An 18,942-nucleotide genomic window follows, 5' to 3' on the forward strand; every position below is an offset into this window, starting at 1 on the left:
AGATTTCGCTATTAGTCAGGTAAATGAAAGATAAATAAGAATGATCTATTACTTTGACATTTTTGTCACTGAATTTGTATGAATTTAGAAGGTCTATAATACCTATTTCTGCCAAGAGTGTGGGGAAAAGGTTATCCTCACTTATTACTGCTGGAAGTATGACGTATTGTAACTTTTTCCTATTTTTACTTTCTGAAAAAGAAGCTGGAAATACTTGCTAAAACATTTCAAACATGTAGGCACCTGTCGTTCTGTACTTAGCACCTTCTTCACAGTCGCTCCTGCCAGCGTTGTTCGGGGCCGAGAACAGGAAAACAGTCGAGCAAAACTCGAAACATTCGCATAATAAAATTTTATGCAATCAATAAAAAGAAGGAATTAGCCTTATGTCAGATAACTCAAAATGATTTCCACAAGATATACTTTAGTGGCAAAATCATGATACAGTAAATGGCTCTTATTTTTGTGAACCAAATAATGCCCAGTGTTAGGTGTATGTATTCATCAATGTGCATTTACGTGTGTGTATGTACACATAGTCAAACATGTAACTGAAACTAGTTACATATGATTCAATGGGAACAGAGGACGTATGATAAAATATGGAAGGGAAAACAGTAGCTCCTTAATATTGGTTATCTTGTGGGGTAGATTAGGAGCCACAGGCAGTAAAGAGGTAAAGTGAGAGAAAAGGGAAAGCCAAGTAAAAGACAAAAACAAGGAGCTGGCTTAGGTAAATTTTCATTGCATTCAGTTGCATTGAGTTAGATGGCTTTGGGGAGGCTGAGAGATGGGGAGAGAAAGATGTGTCGGATCGTAATCACTGCACCTGAGGAACCTTTAAGAAGTGTGGCAAGAATTTGAGTTTTCATGCTGATAGCAGTTCATTGTGTTAAACTGAGGATCATTTGAGATTGATAAATAGCCTTTGAGAATATTTCAGTATCTATTACTGATGTGATGTGACTCATTCTTAAAGCTTTTTCTTTGACTTTATTCTCAGGGAAATGTGTCATTTTCTTGTTCACAACCACAGTCTGTGCCCGTGACTTTCCTCAGCCCCAGGAGCTACTTAGCGCTGCCAGGCCCTTCCGGGGAGGATGAGGTTTCTGCTGCTTTCCAGTTTCGAACCTGGAATAATGCAGGGCTTCTGCTCTTCGGCGAACTTCCGCTGCTTTCAGGGGGCCTCCTTCTCTTTCTTAACGACGGGAAACTTAAGCTGAATATCTACCAGCCAGGGAAATTATCCAGTGACATCACAGCAGGTAATAAGTGCATTCCCATGGGCAAGGCGTATACTTCGGAGAGATTTCATTCTCTTCCCGTCCCTTGTCCATGAGATTTTACGCCTAACCAAAAATTAATATTTGTTTAATAAATGAATACTTGAGGTAATAAGATTGTCGGTACTCTTCCTTAGAGGAACTTGATTCTAATTTTCTTTTAAATGTGGCTCCACACCAGCAGTTCTTATTAACCCAAATGATACTTATGGGGGAGTAGAAATTTCCTTCTATGGCCCTCTTGCGCACTCCAGATAAATCAACACATGCTCAGGAAACGTGTTTGGGTGAAAAAGTGAAAGACTGTGAAATGGACCCCAAAGTTTACTGGATGTCTTCAGTGGAAAATGAGGCTTTGTCTAACACAGCTGTGAGTCGTCCCCGGTCTGCGAGAGAAAGGGGGGTTCTTTCTTGGACCTACATGTATATGTCTATATTAGTGGTGAAAAACCTAAATACTAAGTCAAAGTAACTTTACTTGCTGATGTACTCTGTACAGAGAGGATGGAAAGATTCATGCAAAGGTCTTCATTTGGACACCAAAAGGAATTCTCTCTACTTCTAGGCAATACGGTATCATTTTAATGATTTGAAGTAATATAATTAAGGAGACTATATGAGTGTCTGGAAAATTAATGTCTAATTTAGGTCAGTGCTTTGGGTAAAGGATATTTTTGTCTCTTCATTAAAATTATATAGATTATGACAAGGGATCTCCATCACATTTTCATATACGTGGAATAACATTTCAGCCAAGCAACTGGAGGTCACATTGGGGTAAATTGCTACATCAGGTTAATAAATGATCTTTAAAAAAAATTTAAAGATGCCATTGTACTACTTCTCTATATTAACTGTGTCCAAAATTAATAGCTTACGACTGGGAGAGGACAAAACGTTTGAATATAATCGGAAACTAAATTTAAGAAAGATAAATATACAAATTGATACACAAATGTGTAATCTTTATATATCTTTTTTTGTCGGTCATCTGTCACTGCAATTTAAGTGTGGGAGCTAAAAGTTCAATATTAATTACAATTCTTGAGAGGTGTTACACTGTGACTTTTTAATGCAATACTCAAAATGTGGTAGGTTTGCAGGCTTGACAAAAGAAATAAATCAGTGTTACATTGATAATTAGTTGGTTCCCTAAATTGAGGGCCTAAAAATGCAAGCCTGCTGTTAATATGTAGTTTATTGTGATTTATGTGACATCTGCAGAAGCAGTTCTATTTGTAGCCTAATTTTCAACATTTTAAAGTAATGGCTTCCGAACAATGTTACTGTAGTAAGCCCCACGAAGCTAGTTCATTCCTAAACACTCTGCAGGCATGTATATTTAATAAATCAGTAGGTGTAAGTCTGTAAAGAATACCATGAATGATTTGAAAATCTCTAAATGAATGTTTAGACCGACGTACAATATAATCTATTACTATATCATTTGACCTGGTAAGATTGTTTCCTAGCTAACAGCCTAGACTAAATATGATTGTCAATGTAAAAAATTGTTACACTTCAGATAACACAAGCAGGCCTTTGCTTACCAACTCTCCTACCCCATTTTCCAGTTTCTTTTAAAATATTAATTTTTATAAATTTTAAAAATATACAGATTTGCTAGTGTAAGTGTGTTTGGAAGTAGACTGTTTAAATGGCAGTTGGATGAGTGGTCGGTTTGTTCACTGATAGGGAAAGACTGTCCACCTGTGTTTCACATGTACAATTTTCAGTAATTAAATTAGTTGTCAGGATATATTAGAGTGAGTCTTAAAAAAGAATCAATTACTTACTGGTAGATTAGAATCACATTACAATAAATCTTTTCATTATAAAAGGATGGTTTGATTTTTCTCAGCTACTGGAGACATAAATTACTAATTTTTTATGTCTTAAAAACTCAAAAGTTTTATCTTTTACATTAGAATAAAAATTAAATTGTGTTTAGGAAGAACTGAAATCTGCATGTCTGAATTTTCAGGCTACATTTTTAATTGATGTACAGTTTCTCAAATTGTCATTTGGAATTCTTTGAAAATATTATATCAACCTATACCACTTTTGAAATATAAAAGCTATTATTCCAAATCATAAAGCATATTAGCAGTACTATAAAATCCCTCATGACACAAAATATTTTCAATCTTTGTCACTTTTATAGATATGATCAATTTCTGAATGTTGACCTTGTATCTTGCTCCTTTGCTGAATTCATTCATTAGGTCGAGTAGTTTTTTGGCTCCACCAAGTGTTCTGTGTATAATATCATATTGTCTGCAAATCATGACAATTTTACTTCCTCCTTTCCAGTTTGGATGCCTTTTATTTCTTTTTGTCTGACCGCTGTGGCTAGGACTTCAGTACTATGTTGAACAACCATAGTGAAAGTGGGCACCCTTGTCTTGTTCCTGGCCTTAGGGAAAAGCTTTTAGTTTTTGCCCATTGAGCATGATGTTGGCAGTAGTTTTTTCCTACATGGCCTTTATGATGTTGAAGTATGCTCCCTCTGTCACCACTTTGCTGAGTGTTTTTTATCATCGTGGGTGCTGGATTTTATCAAATGCTTTTTCTGCATCTATTGATATAATCATGTGACTTTTGTCTTTCATTTTGCTTATGTGGTGAGTCACATTTGTTGATTCGTGAATATTGTACCAATCTTGCATCCCTGGAATAAATCCCACTTGATTATGGTGTATAGTCTTTTTAATGTATTACTGGATTTGGTTTGCTGATACTATGTTGAGGATTTTAGCATCTGTGTTCATCAGAGATACTGGTCTGCAACTTTCTTGCTGTGTCTTTACCTAGTTTTGGAATTAGGATAATAGTGGCCTTGTAAAAATAGTTTGGAAGTCTTCCTGCTTCTTGAAATTTTTGGACTAGTTTGATAAGGATCGGTGTTAGTTTTTCTTTGAATGATTGGTGAAAATCACCTGTGAAGCCACCTGTGAAGCTTCAGTTTCACTGGTTGTTGTCCATCTATTCAGGTTTTCTGCTTCTTCCTGATTGAGTTTTGGAAGATTGTGTGTTTATAGAAGTTTATTCATTTCGCCCAGGTTGTCTAATTTCTTGGCATATGCCGTAGTTGTTCATGGTAATTTCTTACAGTCCTTTGCATTTCTGTGGTATCAGTTGTTACTTCTCCTCTTTCATTTCTGATTTTATTTATTTGGGTCCTCTCTCTTGTTTTCTTGATGAATCTAGTTAAATGTTCATCAATTTTGTTTATCATTTCAAAGAACCAGCTCCTGGATTCATTTATGTTTTGAATTGTTTTTTTTTTAGTCTCTATGTCATTTATTTTTCCTCTAATCTTGATTATTTCCTTCTTTATATTCACTTTGGGCTTTGTTTATTATTTTTCTAGTCCTTTTATATGTAGGGTCAGGTTGTTTATTTGAGATTTTTCTGTCTTCTTTAGGTAGGCCTGTAACGCTCTGAACTTCCCTCTCGGGACTGCCTTCACTGGGTTCCATAGGTTTTAGGTTGTTGTGTGTTTTCATTTGTTTCCAGGTACTTTTTGATTTTTCCTCTTGATCTTATTGTTAACCCATTCATTATTTAATAATGTGTTATTTAGCCTCCATGTATTTGAATGTTTTTGAGTTTTTTCTTTAGGTTGATTGCTAATTTCAAGCCACTGTGGTCCAAGAAAATGCTTGACATGATTTCAGTTTTATTGCGTTTTTTAAGACTTATGTTGTATTCTACCATATGGTGTCTCTTTGGGGATGATCCGTGTTTTCTTGAGAAGAATATAGATTCTGTTGCTTTGGGATGAAACATCCTGTAAATGTCAATTAAATCCATTTGATCTAGAGTGTCATTTCAGGTAGCTGTTGACTTGTTGATTTTTTGTCTGAAAGATCTGTCCATTGGTGACAGTGGGATATTAAAATCCCCTGCAGTGACTGTATTGCTGTTGATTTCTTCCTTTGGATACAGGGGTTTCTGGCACTGTTCCAGAGCACTGAAAGACTTTTGGCAACAGGCAAAACACTTCAGTTGTTCCTTGAGTAATGGCTTCTGTGTAACTGCCTTTTGCACCTTTGCAAAGAACCTACCCGATACAACAGGCTTCTTTTCCTTTGTACAGTGTACTCCCTGGGAGCCTATTATAGTCTTATCAGAGAATGATGGTGGCTAAGCCGTCACAATATTTCCATAGCGATTTAGGAGTACGACCAGAAGGTTAGGTACAAAGAGCAGATATAACACTTCCTCTTCCTGCTGTATTTTGTGTGTTCACATACATGGTTTAGGTCAGAAAAGATGAGGAAGAGAGAGAGGTGCAGGGGAGAGGGCAAGGGAGATGATAGGAAGGAGAGAAGAAAAAAACGAAGGAGAAGAAGGAGGAAGGGAAGGAGAAGAGGAATTAGAGAGGAGAGGAGAGAAAGGAAAAGGAAGAGGAAGAGGTTTCTGATAAAAAGTCCCATTCTCTGACTACCTATAATATACACTTCCATTTATTATTCCATTCTTCTGTTACTCCATTTGGAACTGCCAATGCCTTCTACCCAAAGACCACCGTAATCACACCCATAATCAGACAAGTTGGGTTTATTGCTTATGGCAACAAGAACACACACCCGGGGAAACTGTTGGATTTTGGGTTATGTTAGCTGATTTGGGTGAAGTTTCAAGGAGGTGGAGAATTGCCCTAGGTGAAAAGCTGCCAGGAAGTGAGGGTGATTGTATGAAGTAGGTATCTTTGTGAATTTTATCCACAACGATAGAGGAATGAAACAAGTCTAAAAAATTACATTAGTTACCATTCATATTATCCAGTCGAGGAAGTTTGGTATTTCTGTGGTTTTCACAGTATCCTTGCTTTTGTTTGTGTTTAGACAAGATGACAAAGTAGATTTTGCGGGGTGGGGGGTCCCATTTTATTATAGTCACACAGTGACTTTGTCCGATATTGACGTTCTGAGATTATGTTCAACGGGAGGAACCAAGGCCTAGCTCTGGGTGCCGGCCAGCTGCTCGTACCACCAAGGCCTCCCTGAGAGGGGCAGGCCAGTTCCTAGATATTAGCAGGTGCTTTCTCTTTCTCAGTTAATTGTTCAATGTGAACAAAAAGGTAAAGAGAGCACTTGACCTGCAGGCAGAGGAATGCGGGTTTTGGAATCAGCTTACCAGTTGAATGCTACCCTGGGCGATTTGTTTATCTTCCAGGAGCCTCATTGTCTCCATGGTTAAATGAGGAAATAACAGCAGAGTGTTGAAGAGTAAATGACACAATGCATATAAAGCACACAGTACCTGTTATGAATCATAGTTCAATAAAAATAAAACGATCATTATTATTAGTGCATTATTATACCAACAACATTCCCTCTCCTGCAAACTCAAAAATGATCAGTGGTGGGAGCAGCGCGCTAGAATTAGCATTTAGTTACTTAACATCATGAACAAGAAAAAAACACAGATTCTGTAATTCCTCCTCCTTCCCTGATTTTGCAAGCTCTTGAAAGGGGCTCAGTTCCCATCCCACCTAAAAATGGGAAGGAGTGATGTATTTTAAAAAATAGAATCTGATTTAAAACCGATCCCTTCATTATGGAGAGTTAGGTGAAATGAATGAAACAAGCCCTTCATTATTTAATTTGAGTAATAAATCCACTGACAGGTAGTAAATCCCCTCATCATAAGTGAACGGCGTCTATCACCAGTGAGGCTCGGGAATAGCTCTCCGAAGGGTTCCCCACAAATGCAGCCCGACTTCATAACCTGCCAGCTGGGTCGATAGGCACGTGTAATTGTGTCAGACGACTGAGTGGGCTGTCTTCGAAGTCTTTTGTTCTTCACTTAGATTGGCTTCCATGTGGACAAAAGAAGTTCCTGAGCCCGTGACTTAGGCCCACGGGGTGCCTAGCCCAGTGGTCTCCTGGGAGCACTGCTGCCCAGAGAGTGGTCCCCGGAGTGAGCTGGTTCAGCACAACGCTTGTCACCCAGACGAGGCTAAAGAGGGACCGGCAGCTCTTAGGGACTGCTATAGCAGTATCTAAACATGTGGTCAGTGGGCCCGTATTTTCTTATGCCTTCTTTATTTAATGTTTTAGTTAATTCACTTTGAGTGAATTTTGTAAAACATCTGTCTGCTGTAGATCGGGAAGGAAAATGTCCATCACCACAGGCGGTTTGAGAGGCCCTGTCCTGGACCAGTGGAATGCCTAAAATGAAGTAGCAGGAGTAAAGTTGTGTGTACAGGCAGGCACACCTGTGCTTGGAGGGAAGGTGGTGGGAGGCAGGCAGTGGGCCAGGGAGAGAAGGAAGTGTGCCGGCGGCGCAACGCTCAGCCCAGGGACTCTCACTGTAAATGTGTTCTCGCAGAGGAAGCACTGGATGACTAATCTGGGACATTGGATTTATTTTAGTCCAAGCTCATACCATCAGGGACTCTGTAACTCTATTCAGCCATCTATTTCAGAGTCTACCCTTAGAAAATATGTCTAAAAGTATCTAACTTACATTCTTCATTTTTCAGGTCTTTCTCATCATCTTTTACAAACCAAAACCAAGCCGGGTCTTTGAAACTCTTTCTGCTTCATGGATGTAATGTAGAAATGAGCTCTGATGCTCAGGATGGAATTTGTGTTATATATCCTAAACGAGTCCAGGGCAAAGAGCTTCATCACCTACAGAAGCTTCTATGCATTTTCTCTCTGAAAGCTTGTATAGCAGGGGAAATAAATTGCAGATAATATCAGAAGAGTGATCCGTGACCTTTGGGTTTAGGAGAGTACTTACATTTTTGTTTACTAATTTGATCTGCAGAATCATACAGAGTTGACTATTTAGTGGACGTAAAGCTTACTGGTAAGCCCACAACAGAGGTGCCCTCAATCCCGCCTGCCTCTGAGTGTTCAGCCGCAGAGCCCTGGGAGATGGACTTCTGTGTAAGCGGGAAAATCGACGCCCTCTCACAGAGTTGTGGCCCTGGGGCTGCTCTAGGAGGGACCGGGGCAATAATAGAACCTTGATTTTTATTTAAAGCAGTTTTTGATTGTGTATAGAAACTTGGAAAATACAGAACAATATTTAAAAATGAATAAAAACAACCACAATTTAACTTCATGCAAAAATTACTATTTTAAGAATATTTTCTTTCAATCCTTTCCCTTATTCATAGAAAAATTAGGACTATAATTAGCGTGGTATACAGAGAGTTGATTATCATTACTCGCAATAGTTAAGTTCTATAAGGTTGACGTGAACACCAAAGTAGCACATGCTGAATGAACCATTGCTCCTAGGGCCTCTGGTCACATTTTTGTCAACCAATCATACATAGTCTTTTTAATGGGTGATTCTATTTAAAGACACCTTATTTTTTATTTATATATAAAAACAAATACATATATTTGATTCATTACCATGGAGGTCACAGCCAACAGCAATACATTGCCTGAATGAAGCTGGTCTAACATGCATACAATGTGAAGGTACAGCACAGCCTTCATAGACAGAATTCCATCACTTTGCTCGAGGGTCTTTCAAACATTAAAATCACCAACAAAAACACAAAAAATAGGAGAGAACACGTTTGCATTAGCGAGCTGAAACTAGAAGCATCGCCTTGTTTGACTTCAGCCGTAAACATGTGCAGGATTCCCTGCTCTGCCTCTCTGAGTGACCCCGAGAGTGCCCCAAGTGCTGATTTTGGGGTTTCAAATAGACTATAGCAAGCAGGTGAATTTGCAAAGATGGAACCTGCAAATTATGAGGATTAACTGGGGAAATAGGGTTTTGCATACTGCTTTATTTTTTAACTTTTCCTTGTACTAGTAAACTTGTAGTATTCATTATAGTTTCTTCAAATATTTTGTAATGATTGACGTGATGTAATTTGCTCAGTATTCTATAATATTATAAAAAATGATGACATTCAAGTGTTCCAAAGCAGAAAAATGATTTGATCTGTGCTCTTCCCAAACCCCTCCCTTTAAAGGCTAAATTACATGATGGAAGCTGAAGATTGGTCCATGCCAAATAATTGAAAGATTTTAACCATTTCGGTTGCTCCGAATTTGGAAATTTTGTTCTTTCCACCTAGGCCCATAAGAAAGGAAGACAATAACGCACATTTCCCCCATCGAGGGTGCTGATTTGCCACTTGCCTCCCTTTCCTCTCTTCCTTTTTCTTTCTCTTTAATAACGGATGTGGGCGGTGTACATGTTACTGTTTCTCACCAACTGTTCCTACTCTTCACTGTTGAGACGTAACTGTTGTAGCTGATTTTATCTCCCCTAGGTGCTGGATTGAATGATGGACAGTGGCATTCCGTCTCCTTATCTGCCAAAAGGAATCACCTGAGCATGGTGGTGGATGGCCAGGTGGCCTCTGCGGCTGCCTTCCTGGGGCCTGAGCAGGTTTATTCAGGGGGCACCTATTATTTTGGAGGTAAGAGAAGGGGTGGGACCATGTGGACAATTGAACCGTATTTGCAGTTACTGCCTCTCTGTCTTGGGGATGCCATCCTGTTGTGCCTGCATCCACACTATGGAATAGTGTCTGTCTTTGAGCACGGAAATGTTGAATGGAGCAGGATGACAAAGTATGACCTAAAATGTGTTTATTTGAGGTGAACTTATGGTTACAGTTTCTGCAATGAGATTGATTGAAATCAGGCCAACCCCTTCAGTTCTTACTTTCAAACTTTGTTTTATTTTCCTAATATTAAATGGTCCTTATATGTCTTTTTCTGATTTAGTGGGCTGGTTTTATTGCAATATTTTCCTGATTGCACCTCTTAGCATCTCTAGGGCATCCTTATTGCTTTCCCACTGCCCATTATAGAAGGGCAATATTATGCCGATGGACAAAATGATCTGACTTAATTAGCCATAGAAACATCTTCCCGTTGCTGAGCAATAATACAATAGCGGACGTATTTGATGAAACTTGGTCAGCAGCCTTCAATGCCAGGCAGTTTTTCCTTGAGAACAACAACAAGCGAGGCATTTACTTGTCCAGTGGATGTCTGATTGAGCTAAAAACTTAGAAAAGAAACTTTGAAAGTGGAAATGAATCTTTAGAGCTGAAAATTGAAATAAAATGTTATTTGCCTTCAGGAAGGTAAAGTCTTAAAACTATTAATAGTGAGATTTATTTCTAATCATGACTTGAGGTATTTTTTATTGTTATTTTGGTTTAATTTTAAAAATTCTGTTTATTTTTAGAGAGTGGGGAGGGAGGGAGAAAAAGAAAGAGAAACAATAATTGGTTTGCCTTTCATACACACCCCAACAGGGGACCGAACACACAACCCAAGCATGTGCCCTGAGCAGGAATTGAACTGGTGACCTTCCACTTTATGGGAGGACACCCAACCAACTGAGCCATACCAGTTAGGGCATATTGTTATTTAAAATTTCAAATGTTACTTCTATTTAGAATCACTTTTGAATTTGGTGGAAAGCCCAATTTTTACTATTCTTCAATTATCCCCCTATTCCCTTCTCTACCTCCCTTTACCCCCACCACGCCCCTGGGCAATCACCACACTGTTGTTCATGTCCATGAGTTTTCCTCTTTTTTTTTTCTGTTTTTGCCCCACCCCTCCACTCCCCTCATCAGTGGCGATGGACGGAGACTTGAGGTGGTGGACACACAACACAGTGAACCAATGATGTGTTGTAGAATTGTGTGCCTGAAACCCATATAATTTTGTTAACCTGTATCTCTCTAATATAGTCAATAAAAAGGAGAAAAATAAAATACAGATTCCTTTCTAAGAGCTGACAGTGAGCCCACAGATCACGAGTCATTCCCCTGATAGGAAGAGCAACCAAGCAAACTAAACCCCTGTGTCATCTATTACTGTGTTTGTGCCAACAATCTTAAAGGACACGCTCTTCCTTTAGTAAGGTTCCTACATTTCTTTTTAATTTTTTTTATTGATTGATTTTAGAGAGTGAGGAATGAAGAGAGAGCAAGGGAGAGAGAAAGACTGATTTGTTGTTCCACCTATTTATGCATTCGTTGGTTGATTCTTGCATGTGCCCTGATGGGGGATCAAACCTGCAACCTTGGTGTACTGGGATGACACTCTAACCCACTGAACTACCTGGCCAGGGCAGATTTGTAGACTTCTGAACCAAGTTGTTTATAAAACCTGATGAAATACATGATTGGTTGTATGGTAATCCACAGGAACACATTCCTCTAAGAGATGTAAGATACATAGACCAACTTAACCAAGAGCTTTTACTTCAAAGGGAAAGATTTAGGAGCACTAACAGAGATAAGGGAAAAAATAAGCATCTTGTCAAATGATGCAGAGAAATGATGAAAATAATGGGCTGGATAAAAGCGTAAATCATGACAATAGAATCATCATTCTTAAAGTATTTTACGCCCATGTTCAGATTTAACGATGACTACCTATATTTTGTAGAAATTTTTATTGCTTTTATTCACACTCATAGTATTTTATGGTGAAATAGATCACATGTGCACTCTGTAATATTGTTTTTCTTATGATGCATATGAGGTGCACCATTATATTTAAGCAAACTTTGACTCTGTGAAGAGTTCTAGATCTACCAAACAGGGGACCTGCACAATTTAGAGAGTGCTCCTTGTTTGTTTGTGGGAGAACACACCTGCACACTCACTTCCGGGCTAAGAAAGATGGTGTCACCAACGCCCATTTGTCCTTCCAGGATCCCATCCCTTCACCTCCCCAGGTGAACACTGTCTTGATTTTGGGATCTATTTTTTCCCTTTATGATTTGACATCTGCTAAAGGGGCTTGAAGTTTTTGAACTGTGTACTGTGGAAGCTTCCACAGTAAATTTCCAACTTTGGCACTTTTTAAAAAATAACCAATCTTAAGTTTACTTAGGTATCTCTCTTTATTCAGTCATCTTCTCAGGGGGTACCCTTCAGTACCAGGGTGTGTTTGACCTGGCATGAGGTTCTAGTCACTGTATACGTGGCCGGCAAACTCCAGCGCTCCCTAACGTTCCCAGGGCTGGGAGCGAGGGTCCAGAAGAAGCAGAAGGCCTTTGCTGTTCTGCCTCCTCTTCCCAGCCTCGTGCCTCCAGGACCTGGTAGAGGCGGACCATCGCTCCGGAAGTCCACTTAGGGCTGGTGGGCTGGGAATTCTGGATTCTAGGAGTGGACTGGATAGTGGGGAGAAGGGTCCAAGTGGGCACATCACCTTACTTTGTGGCTGGATGAGGGCTAGACTGAAGTCCCCTAAAATGCAGGACTGGCACAGGGGCCCTGATGGCCTGAGTGAGACTGGCAATGGGGTGACCAATGCTCCCCAGTTCTAGCACTGAGAGTTCAGAGTCCTGGGAATGCCCCTCCCCCAGGGTACACTGTGACAGATGGTCACCCTAGAAAACCTTCTGGGCTATGTACATGAGAGCTCCCTTTATTACTAGGTTGTTTTACCTAGGTGGAAAGCATTTCTTAGTAGTTCATTCTTCAGCCAGTTTATCTTCAAGTAAATGAATACCCAATGTTCTGAGACACTTCCCATCTGTTCTCAGTAAATGGTCAGTCTAACCTGGCCTCAGTGACCCACTGTGAAGGCATGGTCTGTTCCCACACCGCCTGGGGTGCGCCTCCATTCCGTGTCAGCCTCGGGAGTGCCAGTCCTGTCGGGGGAGTGGGCTGGCACGCTCTTCATACTCCATGCCCAACTCCACTATCTGTCCATCAGTGTTTGCTTTTTTTTAGCCCCCTCCCTCAAATAATATGCTTTTCAAAAAGTCAGACTGCATTATGATCAGCTTTTTATCATTTATAAATTATAAATTTTAAATCTAATTCTCCAGATTAACTTCTGTATATTCCCCTATGCAATCTCTGTGCTCTTGTCTAACACATTCTGTGGCATGAGCTGGAGAAACCAAACTGTGTGCAGGATTCACACACTCCTGCATGTGTGGATTTAACATTATCCATTCACTGAGCTGGCAGCATCACCATGGAGTCAAACCGACATCTCACTCTGGCTCAGTGACATACAGTGATAATTTATCTGTCATCCTTGTAGCTGTTTAATATGCTAACTGCCTCCAGTAACGGATCCATCCATTAATTCAGCATTAAGTATTTCCCAGAAATCTTCATATTTTAGAACTTTCATTTCAAATGGGTTCAGTGCTGAAATTCTCTCTGCTATTGCATTACATTAACTTGCGGATGCCTGTTATCACAGACTAATGAGACTAACCCCCCTCTAACCCTTCTTTGTTTTTAATGTCTCTTGCTGTTCAATGTTGTGGCTAGGAATATGAAATGCCTCGTGGTATGAGGGTGTGCTTTCCGTAAAGTTCCACGATCTTTTCTTGGGACGACAAGTTTTTTTCGTTTTGTTTCCTACAGGCGTGCTGCACCATTCATTTTATTTTCAAAGAGTTTGAAATGTGTCAGGAAACACCATCTGGAGAAAAGGAGATTAGCAGAGCTGTTTGTATTCCTGGCATATTGTAGTTGCCCCATATATTATTGAACTATTATCCTTTCTATTTTTATTTTAACATTCTTAATTGGTTAATAAGTCATCCAGAAAACGTACAGAGATACGGCAACCATGTCCTATCCCCTGGAAGTAATCTACACACTGAAGATGTGAATTGTGCTGCGTGTTATAAATTGATACTCAAAGAGCTTTCATTACCTTTTCTTGATAAATGAAATTTGAAACTTCACTTTCTCCATTGATTAAAATTTAACATTTCAAGTGTCTGGTAACAGTTTTGCATATGAAACTGGCCTTGAATTGCCATGTAAGTGCATTTTGTTAGGAAAACAAAGCAATAAGAGTAAATATCCTCAGTCAAAATATTTTATTATACTAGAAACTCCCAGGTAGAAAACTGGCATGAATTGTACAGAATTAGGAAGTTGCTGGTTCGTTTCTTAGTCTTTGAAATTGTAATCGTGGTTGACGACCGTAACGGCAAAGAAAGATTAATGAAAATGCAGAAGTATAATATGTGTGTTCATACTCCATAAAATTATTTATTTCACCTGGATAGAGAAACACTTAGAACATCATTAAATCCTAGACAATAATGGTCAATATTATAGTTCTTTGTTTTTTAAATAATTAGTAACAGGTCTTAGATAAATGTTAGAAAAAAATCAATATGAAAGAACACTCTTTTATGAGGCAAAGTATAAATAAAACCAAACAATGAAATGTTTTCACATTAAGCTATTATGATTTATTAAAATGCATGTATACATGGCTCTTGTATTTAATTAAATAAAGTAGTTGGTAACTTTATTTCAAGTTAATATAACTTCTTTTCCAAACAGGTAGCTTTAAATGCAAAAGTATTTCACCACTATTGATTTATTTATCTTTTCTTATCTACAGTGCACATTTTTATTATTTCTATTCTTTTTGTGTCCCAAAAGACTAAGTCCCTATATTTAAATTACATATAATTTAAAACTGCTGACTAACATGTTTAGGATTCTGGGCTGATATATGCATCATTTTAAAGTTTGAATCAAGTCAGTATCTTTGCACATAATTATTGTAACAGCAGTAATTTCCTATGAATTCTGTGATAATAAAGAGAAATACTTTGTATAAATTGAAATTTATAATTTAGGGCTAAGTAATGGTACTGGCAATGGGCTTTTTTCTCCCTCTATTACTTTAATAAAATAATCAAATGCCTATTTTATTTTTTCTAATGAAGCACTCTATGATACTGAATTCTTACTCATTATGATATATCCTGGTTTTACTTTGTTTTGTGTTTCTCAGGTTGTCCTGACAACAGCTTTGGGTCCAAATGCAGAAATCCCCTGGGTGGATTTCAGGGATGTATGAGGCACATTTCTATCGGCGCCAGAGTGGTAGACCTGATTTCCGTTCAGCAGGGGTCCCTGGGGAACTTCAGCGACCTTCAGGTAGACTCCTGTGGGATCACAGACAGGTAAGCACCGTCTCCTGACCGTCGGCAAATGTTTGGAGGCAGATTAAAATTTACGTAGAAAACAAACATTTTTCTCTCCTTTTTCCTATCGTCATCTTTTCCATGGGAAATGAATGATCATATTCAGATTAGAAGTAAGAAAAACGTACCTTTAGTTTTATATTTCCTATTTGCAGTGATCAAATTTAGACAGAAAGCCTGTACCACGCTGTGTATATGGACACATGCTACCAGTTCATAAAAGATAACATTGATGCTGCTATAATCTTAGATGGATATCAATGTATCAAAATTTTATCACTAAGTTCAATAGCTTAGGATACTTGAGCAGTCACATTGACCATCAGGGACCAAAAAATCAGAGTCCTGTTGGGCCAGTTATCAAACTGTCTTTGCTCCCTGACAGCTGAGTGATGCTATCAGAGGTGTGGAAGTTTAACTGGTTGCTGTGCTCCCAATGAGCACCTTCACAAGCCCATACCACCGTCCCTGCAGGGCATGTGAAGGGGGCCTGTCCCGAGGAGAATTCTGCAGCTGCCGGGTCGGCCGTGGTGCGAGACTGCTCCAGCGGTTTCAGCAGGAACTCTGTCCGCACAGGGTGCGGCAGTGAGACTTAGCAGTTTGCTGCAGAGGACAAGCAACTTTTTGAATGATAATTCTAGTTGATCATTTAAAAATATTTTTAGGCATGGTCAACTTTAGCCAAATAATTTTTTTTAGTCAGACTTTAGAAAACTATGCTCTGTGACAAACAGCCCCTGCCCTGTAGTAGAGTCATTCAGTAGAGTCATATATTTTGAATAAATTCATAAATTCTGAGTTTTAAAAATAACCTTTTATTTGTAGGAAACATTTTATGAAGACAAACACTCATCTATTTCTGTCTGATAGACCATTTACTCTGTCAGTGTCTGTTGTCCTATTTTGAACACTAATAGGTATTGTTATGTCATTAAAAATTATAATTTACTTAAAAATGAATTAGAAGGACATCATTTCTTTTCTATGAATACACATTTATTTACTTAACCCCTTTGGAGGGTAAAACAGTTCTTTCTCTAATAAAAGATGATATGTAAAGGGAGAATTTAGACAATAAACCTCAGTGGGCTTGATTTGGGGATTAAATGAGCTTTTCCATAGTTACAACTATACCAGCTCTGGAACCTTAATCCCAGTTTTGAGGAGGGCGTATAACAAGGCTCTCTGGATCTGCTACCTTGAGATGGCTCCCTCACAAAGACAGGGAGCCGCCTCTCTGATGGGTAACAGCCACCGGGGACCAGTGGTGTGGTTCGGTCATCCACCTGTGAATGACAGTCTCGTTTACCGGCTCAGACTGCAGGCAATTCTTTGGGTACAAGCAGGCCTCTCCTCTGTGCTTGACTTGGGCTGCTGTTTACACTTGAATCCGTGTTGCCTGCTTTCTGGAGGTACACACTTGTGAAATAGAGTGAGATACAGCACAGCTGGAGAATATATGGTTTCGATATCACACCTTAAAAAGACTTTGGAAATAGTGAGCTAATTATGCAGAAGTCTTGACTGTACATTTTCTTAAAAAAACCATCTCACAGTGACCTGAGCACTCTTAGAAGACTAGCAAGGTTTCCATTTGTATACCTTTTAAATTCCAAGCTATCATTCTCTTATACTCATAAGAAAAAATATATATAATCATCCTCTCGTATTTGTGGGAGGATTGGGCCCAGTACCTCTGCAGATAACACAAAATCCATGGCGTAGCATTTGTATATAACCTACACACCTCCTCCCTATGCTTTAAATCATCTTCAAATTACTTCCAATAACTTATACAATGTATATGCTATGTAAATAGTTGTTATACTATATAATTTGAGGAATAATGCAAGAAAAAAGTTTGTATGTGTTCAATACCCATACAACCCCTCTAGGCCTAACTTCATCGTACACGTCAGCAACCAGGTAACTTTTTCCCCCTGAATATTTTCCACCCCTGTTTGGTTGTATCCACGGATGCAGAGCCAGTGGACACAGAGGGCTGACTCATTTATTTTGGTCTTATATGCTATAGCCATTGACATAACTCCCAAAGCATTACTAAATAGAGTCTTTGAAAAATGAATCTGTGTACTAGCTATGCTAAGCATCTAACGTGAATTAGTATTTATTTATTGTTTAGTTTAGAAGTTGTATTGAAATAGGAAAAGGATAAACTGGAAAGGGATACAGGAGAAAGAAAGAAGTGATTTGGCAGAGTATCAAAAATATTTTCCAATATCTTTCCAGCAGATACCTAGATTCTAACTCTTTTCGTATCTCTGAGGAGCAGTTGGGATGATGCATAAGAATACATGCACATTTTAAAAGAGCATTTGTTCATGTTTGGAAATAATGAAATGAGAGACATGATTTTTTTTAAATTGCAAAATACAAGAAAGTATAAAGAAAGCATAAAATTGTCCATATCCTCACTATACACCATCCATTGTTATACAAACATTTTGCATAGTTATTTTCACATACACACTGACACACAAAAAATAAAAAACAAAATACAAGATAAAAAAGCTATTCCTATTCCGGTAATAGTTTACATTAGTATATATTCATTTATCACAAAAGCATCTACAATCACGCAAAAGAGCATTATATATCTGTGAGAATTTTATTAAATTCACAAGTAAATCTAAATGATTTTAGAAGTTTGTTGTGTTTAAAGTAACTTTACACTCTCCCTGAATCAGTATTTAAATCTGTGTGTGTGAACATGTATAAAGAAGATGTATGTGTATAAGGAATATAGAAAGATGTGTGGGAATGGCCTTACAGGTGTGTGAGTGTGTAAGAATGGTGCATGTGTGTGTGTGTGTGTAACATGTGAGCAGTAGAGGATTGTGTGGATATCTGTGCAAGGATGTAAGGAACTTTGCATATGTGAGTTTATGAGTGTGTGTGCATGTGTGAGACTGTGCAGTGACTACATTCTTAAATTAATTTTAACTTAATTAATATGTATTTAAATTAACCCTCACAAAACCCTTAGAACCCGTTCTGAGTTGTAGTTGTTTCTCATAAACACGGAGAGGCGCTCGGAGAGGCCGCCAGGACGGCGTGGCCACGAGGCAGAGCCCGGCGGCTGCTGGTGGCCCCGGCCCCAGGACGGCCCTGCCGTGTCTGCCAGCCCTGCCATGCAGCCCTCGCTGCGCAGTGGCATTTGCTGTGGTTACTATTTAACCACCGTATAACAAACACAAAGTTGAATGGCTCAATAAATCTCAGTGAAAAACAGGAACATTAAGATATATTTTAAACTTTGACAGGAACTAAAACAGTTCTTTTTTACTGTAACTAACTGTAAATTAGGCCAAAGCTATATGTGATGGTGCACATACATTTACACACATGTTCACACTCACACATATACGTCTCTCAATACATGTACACACTCATGTGCTCACCACATACATCCAGAAGCTCTCCACCACACACAGTCCTTATGCACACACACTCCTTATATACACATTCACACCCTTCCTCACACAGTAACCGACACGGACGCACACCATAGGCAGACACACTGTCTCACACATACGGTCTCTACACACTCACTCATAAACTCGTGAGATCATTCCCACACTTACTACACACACATGTTCCTTATGCACAGTCACACTCACTTACACACACACATGCTCATTTCCAAACCTTCCCTGTCCTCTGTGGACAGGCAGGGGAGGCGGCCCTGAGC

General features: G+C 38.9%; 1 protein-coding gene across 2 annotated transcripts in view; it reads left to right on the top strand.

Moving 5' to 3' along the window:
- The window catches only part of CNTNAP4 (contactin associated protein family member 4), a 235,811-nt gene that overhangs the window by 145,929 nt on the left and 70,940 nt on the right, over positions 1-18,942 (top strand). For both annotated transcript variants that reach the window (XM_028501841.2, XM_036012240.1), the window contains 3 exons: positions 1,004-1,265; positions 9,547-9,696; positions 15,038-15,209. In XM_028501841.2, coding sequence (XP_028357642.1) covers positions 1,004-1,265; positions 9,547-9,696; positions 15,038-15,209 — 584 coding nt within the window. The remainder of the gene's footprint in view (positions 1-1,003; positions 1,266-9,546; positions 9,697-15,037; positions 15,210-18,942) is intronic.

The sequence above is a fragment of the Phyllostomus discolor genome, chromosome 12, assembly GCF_004126475.2.
Source record: "Phyllostomus discolor isolate MPI-MPIP mPhyDis1 chromosome 12, mPhyDis1.pri.v3, whole genome shotgun sequence".
Classification (NCBI taxonomy): Eukaryota; Metazoa; Chordata; class Mammalia; order Chiroptera; family Phyllostomidae; genus Phyllostomus; species Phyllostomus discolor.